We start from the raw sequence: 8,206 nt of genomic DNA, 5'->3' as shown, positions 1-8,206 counted from the left end.
TTCGGAGCATTGATGCTGCAGGTAAGGAGAATATTACCCTTCCAAATGTCAGTTTTGCAATTGTATGGCAATTCAATGATGCAAAAAAAATCATTGAAAAAAGCTACAACGCTTGTTTAAAATCCATTTTTTAAATATAAGAAGATTTCAGCTTCTTTGTTTAAAAATAGGAAGTTACAAAGCAAGGCTCTTTTCTTTTCAAACTAAAAGCAATGGTCTCACTCATAACTTTAAAACTATGGAACCATCTTCTACAAATCAAATCCTTGCATGTGTAATATAATGCTATAGGTGGAGCTGTACACGGATATGATCGTTTAGGCGATGTTTGGAAATCTAGAAGAGTTTTCCCATGCTGGAGTGTTGGAGACTTTGAGGCCTTACCTTGGGTAGGGGGACACTCAAAGCTCTTAAATAGAAACACGAGGTGTTAGGTTTGTTATCGGACTGTGTCTCTATCAACTGTTCAGATTTCTCTTTATTTATACTCAATTACAGTTTTTGCTATATCCGAATTGTTTAATACAAATGTTTTGTGTTGATGGTTAGATGTTTTGATACATACAGCCTATTTAATAACTTAGTGAACTCTGTATCAAAATAATATAAATGTTTTGGTTCGATGGTTCCGTGGCGGGCGGGGTGACCTACTTTTGCTTTGCGTAAATAAATGCTTGTTTGGCTGTCTGGTTTGGATGGCTACTTTGGTTTTTTTGTGGTTATGTGGTTTCGCTTTACATTTGTGAATTGATCATCTATTTTTGCATCCTTTGCTTGATTGTGGGACACGGTGTGTTCACGAAATAGTTCCAGCTTAATGTGCTACAGTAGTATAACAGTCTTCATTAAAGTAGGGAGTTTAGCAGGCACGCTACACATGCACCTACGCTTTGAGACATGAGTTTTATCCAAAACCGACTTACAAATTTGTTTTAGCAGTTTTCTAAAGAAAGTTGCTCAATTTAGTCCCTTAAGGCCGTTCACAAGGACAAAAAATCAATTGTAGGGCCAAAACGAGATGGAGGGAAATTGTTATTACGTCCGCTAAGAAGACCAGTAATAATGGTTTGCAAGAGATCCCCTTTCTGCTGTTGCAGCTCAAGGCCGTTCTGCGGTTGTAGACTTTGGAGTATTTTACCCCTATTACACATGTGCGTTCTAGCTTTGCATTCTACATATGCAACTGCATCGCTTCACTTGAAAAACGATTTGTTTCTGTTTTTTTGTGATATATTTCGGAGCAAATACACAGTGGAAAGCGAGAAATAATGTCCATATCCTTGCTCATTTATGTTTTCAACAACTATCTTTATACAATATATCATTTGCGCAACCTTGCGGATGCACAATTTGTGCATTCAAATTCGACACTTCTGTTGCATTTTCACTGGGATATTCCAAAACAAACTCACTGTCACATCAAGTTCCAAATCGGCACAAAACAACGCGATATAGTGCACTTTTTCACTGGGATTTTTCAAAACAAACTCGCTGTCATGTGAGGTTCCAAATCGGCACGAAACAACTCACAGGTTTTCATCAATGAAATAGTGCAATTTTAGTTTGTAAATCGTAAGTATCCGACCATTTCGCCATGAGGTCCTTTGCCTGCTCGCCCACCACCCAGTTTCCTTCCATTCTCCCGGCAGGCGATGGCTCCTTCCGCCGCTGCAGCTTCCATCGCCGTGGTTCCAGCGTTGGCATCACCGTCATCGCCTTCGACGTGGGTCCGCGAGAGCAACCTACTCTGGTACCACCGGTGGCTAATTCGCGTCCTGCGAGCTGGCCCCATCCCAACGCACGTCGCGTTCATCATGGACGGCAACCGGAGGTACGCGAAGAAAGCCAACATCGCCAAAGCGGAAGGCCACTCGGCGGGGTTCGAGAAACTCTCCGAGACGCTGCAATGGTGTCTAGAGGTGGGCATCACCGAGGTGACCGTGTACGCGTTCAGCATAGAGAACTTCAAGCGCACGCAGGACGAGGTGGACACACTGATGAATCTAGCCCGGGATAAATTCCAGCGGCTGCTGGCGGAACGCGACCAGCTGCACGAGCGCGGCATCTGCATCCGCATCATCGGCAACTGGGAGCTGCTGGCACCGGACATCCAGCGCAACATCGCCGAAGCGGTTCTGCTCACTCGTCACAACCGCCGGGCCATCCTGAACGTGGCGTTCGCCTATACGTCCCGGGACGAGATCACACATTCCATCCGCACCATCGCGCAAGCCGTCGGCGATGGGCAGCTTGAGCCGGACGACGTGAGCGAGGAGCTGCTAACGCGCTGCCTCTACACTAAGTATTCCGCCGAACCGGACTTGCTCGTACGCACGTCCGGCGAGGTGCGGCTAAGCGACTTCCTGCTGTGGCAGTCGACGTCCACCGTGATGTACTTCACCGAAACGCTCTGGCCCGAGTTCACCATTTGGCATCTGCTCGGGGCTGTCTTCTACTATCAACGGGTGCGCTGTCGCATGCTGGACGTACGGCGGGCGCTGGATCGGTACACCGACGAACCGTACGGATCCTGCGGGCAGCGAAAGAAGCGCGTCGGTCGCTTCCTGAAGCACGTCGAGCGGCAGGAGGAACGTCAGCTGATACAGCTGGCGCGGGGGACGGGTATAAAATAAAACAAAAAAACTCCATCGATTATTAGGAACCAGTGTGCGGATTTCTGTTGACTCTTTTTCCCTAGGTGTTATATTTAACGAACAATGCTAGAACAATGCCAATCGTGCACGAGAATACATACGTGAATAGAAGGGGGCGAGTACGCATACGTTTGTTTGATTCCTTTTTTTCTCTCTTCTTCCGCAAAACCAACGCCACACATTCGGCACGACTTCGCCTGCTTCCACGCAGTCGCTTTATTGTATATTTAATGTGTCTGCTTGTCGTTCACAATGGTACGGAACACTACTTTACGCTTTAGTAACAGCAGTGTCGTGATTGCCGCGAGTAGATACATTCGTTTCCCTACATATCAGCATGGCCGGAAGCTAGCAGCGTTCACACGGATTGTTCACTACATTCGCACCAAACTACCGTCCAGCTGGAAGGAAGCGGCAACAGGCGAACGAAGCCTCTACTAGCTAGCCTCGCGATGTACACCTATTGTACCACTATCTATACACCGCGGGACGATCGGGCTGTTTCTCAGCAGAATAAGGAGTTTGTTTCGCTTGGGGTATATGTATATATATACGGATGTATTCCTATAGTTTATTTCTACCAATTGTTTCTATGTCTCGTAACAAACGATGGGTGAACCATTGGACGAGAATGGCGGTTGCGCTGCGATGAGCGAAAGTGTGAGCGAAAAGAATCCAGGAGGTATTACATCAACGCAAACATATTATGATGCGCCCCTTCTCCCCCCAAAATCATCTTCACCTAGACCTGTGACCCTGCGGCTACCGGTACCGTCAACCTCCTTTCCCGGCTCACTATCACTATCTGGCGCCTTCTCCGCTAGTGCGTTATAAATTAAAAAAAATCCATCAACAACCTTCTGCGAGAAACGGTTGGAAGATATACGCACGGCACACGTCTCCTGTCTCACAACTCATACCTTGTTAAACACCCCCTCGCTAGAGCTGGCGCCGTAGGCTTTTCGATTACAAAAACCCAAATGTATCCAAATCGCTAAGAATCACATTCATATGTCGCTCTGTACTGCGCGCTTTCCTACATTCTAAGCTACTTAATTCATCTCCTGCGATTATACTCCCTCGATTTTGGGTTCTTTTCTTCTGTATACTCAGTTCCGTTAGTAAAAAAAATATTGAAAAGGAGAAAAAGCAATTACATATAATATCGATAACATACGAATGACTATGCGTTGTAAAGGTAGTGAAGCTAAATTAGTTTAACGAAACCCGCGGCTACAAGAGGTGCCTTCCCGCTTTCCTGGGAACCAAACGCATCCGCCAAGCGCCAAAAGAATGGAAAATGGAAAATCAAAAACATGCTTCTGTTTTCTTCTGTTTGTTCTAAACCGTCTTTCGATACATTCGAGGATCTCGACAGCTTCCGTTTTTTTCTGTTTCTTCGATGGGATCACTCGCGAAAGAACTCGCGCTGCTTTAGGCACCAATTCGGTGTGCCCTTCTCGCAAGGATGGACGCCTCTGGAGGCTCGCAGCGGCTTACCAATTAAAGATCTTATATGCATATTCTATATCACGTGTGTGTGTGTGTGTGTGTGTGTGTGTGTAAGCGACATCCGGCTGGTCACGGCTGTAGGCGCGCCAGTTCCGTATGATGTGCCAAAAAAACTAGTTCATCCGGATGAGTCCCTCTCCACACGGCTACCACACGAGACGTCGGGGTCATAATGTCCCGTGAAAAATTAACCTTCCAACATCCGCACCCGGTCTCGCACGTGCTGCGGAAGTGCTTGGTTTACGAGGAGGATGGTAGCTCTCCGATAAAACGATACCCAACGCACACGCACAGGAAACGCCGTTCGGCCGGTTCCCGCACCGAAATTGCTTGTCCCGTCGGTTTCGCTCACCGGTCTACTGTATTTACACGATATGGCTATCGTTTCCATTGCCATTAGCTCCACGTTTTCGCCACCGATTCCGGCGTCCCTGCCGTTGAGGTTGCCGCGAACTGCTGCCGCTACTGTCGGCGGTTGCGTTCGACGTACCGCTGGCAGCTCCGGTGGCCGGGTTAAAGTTAACATTCGGCAGGGCGGCCACTCCAAGACGCGCACCAACGCTGGTCGAGGGCATATCCGGCGCCGAACGGAACTGGCGCTGTTTGGTTCTGTCCCGCTGCATCGCATCCAGCAGCTCATCGTCCGTGGTGTCCTCCGAGCCGTGGAACGAACCGGACAGGTGCGCATTAAGGATGTTGTTTCCGCCTCCCCCAGGCGTTGCGGCTGGTGTGACCACATTTCCGGGAGACGACGACGATGGTGGTGGCGGTGGCGGTACGGATTCGGGATCATTGCCAGTACGCGCCTCCTGAGACCAGGAGTTGGTCAACATTCTGGTGAGAGGGAAGATAAACAAACAAAGCTCAAATAGATCGCCCTCACAAACGATTCCCAAAACTAGCTTGTCCCGTACCTTTTCAAGAAATCAAATGGAATGAACGGTAATGCGTTTGTCGGTTGCTGAGTCTGCTGCTGCTGCTGTTCCTGTACTTCCTGCTCTTGTTGCTGCTGTGGTTGCTCCTGACCGCTTCGATAGCGTAACAACCAGCGAGGACTCGGTATGTTCCGATCATCCAGCATCTCATCGTCATCGTCCGATGGTGGCACGTCCACAATGTGGTTCTCCGGAGGTTCGGTCGCTTGCTGCTGCGTTTGTTGCTCCTCCCTTGGGGACACCACATTGGCCGCGGTGGCTGCGTTCTGCGTCGAGTTCAGCAACGGTGTTGATTCATCCGTCGACAACGAACTATCGCTGGAGTATCGACGTTGCCGGCGATGTTCGCTTGAGACGATCACTTTGCGCTTGCAAATGGGGCACACACGACGGTTCTTCGTCAACCACGGATCGATACAGATGGCATGGTAGGCTGCAGGAAAATGCGGGAGACAAAGAAAAACACCCACAATCATATCAGTACGTTGGCGTTTTAGCTCACACACGAGAGACACCAGAAACGTGACTCACCGTGGCGACACGGTAACACCCGCAACCGATCGTTCTCCACGTAATCGTCCAAGCAGATAGCGCACATATCGAAGCGCATGCCCTTGGCGAACTTCACGATGACGATCTTCTTGAGGATGCGAGCCGGCAATCGATGACGCATCATCCGGCGTCGTTCGCGGATGCAGCGTATGATCATGAACAGCACCTGCAAAGGTACGCTATCGGTCAGTACATCCTTGCCGAGGTGGGTTAGCAACACAAAATGGCCAACGTCGGCGCCATTCCAGAGCCCAAACACGCATACTCACCATGATGATGAAGCACAACCCAACAACGATCGCGAACGGGATGATCAGGTTGTTGCTGATGTTGAACGGGATATCGTCGGTGATGACGAGCGCATATCCTCGGTCGTACAGGTACGCTTCGATGATGCTGCGACCAGCCATCTCTCCCACGAACACAGACGGGATAAGCAGGTCCTGTGGATGGTTGGCGGACATGTGTTCTGGAGGGAAGCCACACAAAAAAAACAAGGATAGGCCGCATTAAAGCAACAGAACCAAGAGCTTAGCATCCTTTTGATCGACGGACGTACCCAAATCATTGCTGCCGACATTATGCACGATAACCATCGAGTAGCCGGCCTGTTGGGCATTCCGGACCTTCACCTCGAACGAGCAGTTGTATCTAACGGAAGAGAGCGAGAGAGTAAGGTTAGAACATGATTTTGGAAGTGATCAAGTGATAAGGATCTTACCGTGCGATGACAACAGCGAACTTGCTCGTACCATTCGGTGCCGGTGCCAAACGCATTTCGGTACAACCATCCGGAGGATCGGCCCGATCCGCCAGCACCTTCAGCCCAGAGTCGGGAATTTCCCCCCCAAACGTTGCCGGAAGGTCGCGGAATTCTTCGACAATCTGAAACATCAAAAACGTGTGTTACTTTTAAGGTTCTAGAATCGGGACAAAATGGACACAAACGCATCCAATGCACTCTTGGCCTATCTCACTGGTGATGGTGGAATATAACAAAAAAACACCGGGACAAGTTCCATTGAACCGTACAGAATGTCGCCTGCATTTACGCAGCCCGATGTCATCATACAAAACCCCCAAAGTCCGCCAATAGCTTTCTGCATTATCATAAAAACGGTACCATTTGCGGAAAACCACTCAACAAAAAAAGCAATAAACCGGCGGGACTGATATGACGAGCCACCAAAGGCCGTCCGAAGCATGACAGAACGCAATCTAAACCGCTCCACTATCGGAGCAGCTCAGATTGGCAGCTCGGGCCAGCAGATGAATGCAAGGATCGGAAAGTAATCACTCCACCATATGCCTTGGAAGGGAGCCATCGGTTGGGGAGAAGGGATCCTTGTCGGCGTGACCTTAGGCGAGCTTTCGCAGCGGACAGATTTGGGCCAGCCGATGTGTAATCTAAGGTTTGAAACAAGAAGGGATTGCTCGATCGCAGCCAGCGCTGGGAGACGCGATTGCGCAAATGCGCCCCAATGACACGTTGGCGCGTTCCGTTGGCGAATACTTAAAATAGAAAACACCGCCCAGTGAATGCTCGGTTCCGCGGAATCAGCCAAAGAAACTACCGTTCTGAGTAGTTTCCGCTATTTCTATTTCGAGATCGCGGTTTGCTTCCTTCAGCGAGCCACCTGCGAGCGGTTAGTGGCCTATCAGCATTATCAAAAAGTTGGACAAAGAGCGATAGGGGGATTCGATCCGTGATCTCTTTCCAGACGAAGTGCGTCAGTCACGAACTTCGTGCGTGTCAAATAACATCCCACGGCTGTTTTTTACAGGCTGGAGCGATGATTTTGCGCTTGTTTTCGAACGTTAGAAGCCTCACCGCAAGCATGGTCAATGCCAGCTGAATAAAGTTGTTTAACTACGCGCTTAACACCATCCAGATTCGTCCAGAAGGTGTGCCGCGTGTTGTGACCCAATAAGCCCACAGAGGGCGGGGATTTGCTTTTCGTACTCAAGAAACTGCAAAACCTTAATTCGCGACAGATACACCATGGGGAGATGGAGCGACCTGATAAAAAACCTCGACAGATAAGCGACTGTAGCGCTTCCTTTCCCGTCCGATAACGACTAGACTAGGATGGGGTTTTTTATTCACTTCCTACACCACCTTCGTCAAGGCAAATGAACGGTGAACCGACGGAGCTCCAATTTGCTTATCCTCCCCCAAGGTGCCTGGAGGGTCATATCGAACAATTACGCTAAAGCAACCGCCCCCCAAGGTCTTACCTGATCGTTCAGCATCTGATACACCAGAATGTCCGCCTCGGCAATCGGTAGCGGTCTCATCACAAGCAGAATGGTGGTCACAATCAGCGGCACCATGTGGTGATAGCAATGCTTGCTTTGCCGGTAATTCTTTCGACCATCCAGCGTACCGGCAACACCCGGCATTACGATCGGCGATGCCATGCTCACCAGCCGTACGTTCGATTATGCTTCCTCAGTGAAGCCTGCAATGTCCTTCGCAATCGGGGTGCACTAAAAATAGCTTCCTTTTGCTCGCGCTTCCCCTCGCTTCTGGATGTCTTCCGCGCTCCTCAC

At 49.4% G+C, this 8,206-nt stretch overlaps 2 protein-coding genes across 2 annotated transcripts; one reads left to right on the top strand and one right to left on the bottom strand.

The window, feature by feature from the left end:
- Positions 1-1,471: 1,471 nt before the first annotated feature.
- LOC128721367 (dehydrodolichyl diphosphate synthase complex subunit DHDDS) lies at positions 1,472-2,786 on the top strand. The gene is made up of 2 exons (XM_053815111.1): positions 1,472-1,572; positions 1,650-2,786. The coding sequence occupies exon 2, from the start codon at positions 1,653-1,655 to the stop codon at positions 2,631-2,633; it is 981 nt and encodes a 326-aa protein (XP_053671086.1). The 5' UTR covers positions 1,472-1,572; positions 1,650-1,652; the 3' UTR covers positions 2,634-2,786.
- A 6-nt stretch (positions 2,787-2,792) lies between these two features.
- On the bottom strand, positions 2,793-8,206 carry LOC128721366 (E3 ubiquitin-protein ligase RNF13). Its single transcript, XM_053815109.1, has 7 exons — positions 7,892-8,206; positions 6,375-6,538; positions 6,213-6,304; positions 5,923-6,122; positions 5,633-5,819; positions 5,081-5,534; positions 2,793-5,000 (listed from the first exon to the last, which is right to left on the bottom strand). The coding sequence occupies exons 1-7, from the start codon at positions 8,072-8,074 to the stop codon at positions 4,532-4,534; spliced, it is 1,749 nt and encodes a 582-aa protein (XP_053671084.1). The 5' UTR covers positions 8,075-8,206; the 3' UTR covers positions 2,793-4,531.

The sequence above is a fragment of the Anopheles nili genome, chromosome 2, assembly GCF_943737925.1.
Source record: "Anopheles nili chromosome 2, idAnoNiliSN_F5_01, whole genome shotgun sequence".
NCBI lineage: Eukaryota > Metazoa > Arthropoda > Insecta > Diptera > Culicidae > Anopheles > Anopheles nili.
The sequence above is the reverse complement of the archived record's forward strand: the minus strand, read 5'-3'. Positions and strand labels throughout refer to the sequence as shown.

What these genes read in the sequence shown, in the direction of transcription:
- LOC128721367 (XM_053815111.1), top strand. Translation starts at nt 1,653, where the DNA reads ATGGCTCCTTCCGCCGCTGCAGCTTCCATCGCCGTGGTTCCAGCGTTG.
- LOC128721366 (XM_053815109.1), bottom strand. Translation starts at nt 8,074, where the DNA reads ATGGCATCGCCGATCGTAATGCCGGGTGTTGCCGGTACGCTGGATGGT. An exon ending in GGTTGTGCTTCATCATCATG is followed by an intron (nt 5,820 to 5,922) that starts GTGAGTATGCGT and finishes GTACCTTTGCAG; the next exon opens with GTGCTGTTCATGATCATACG. An exon ending in CCATTTGATTTCTTGAAAAG is followed by an intron (nt 5,001 to 5,080) that starts GTACGGGACAAG and finishes CCCTCTCACCAG; the next exon opens with AATGTTGACCAACTCCTGGT.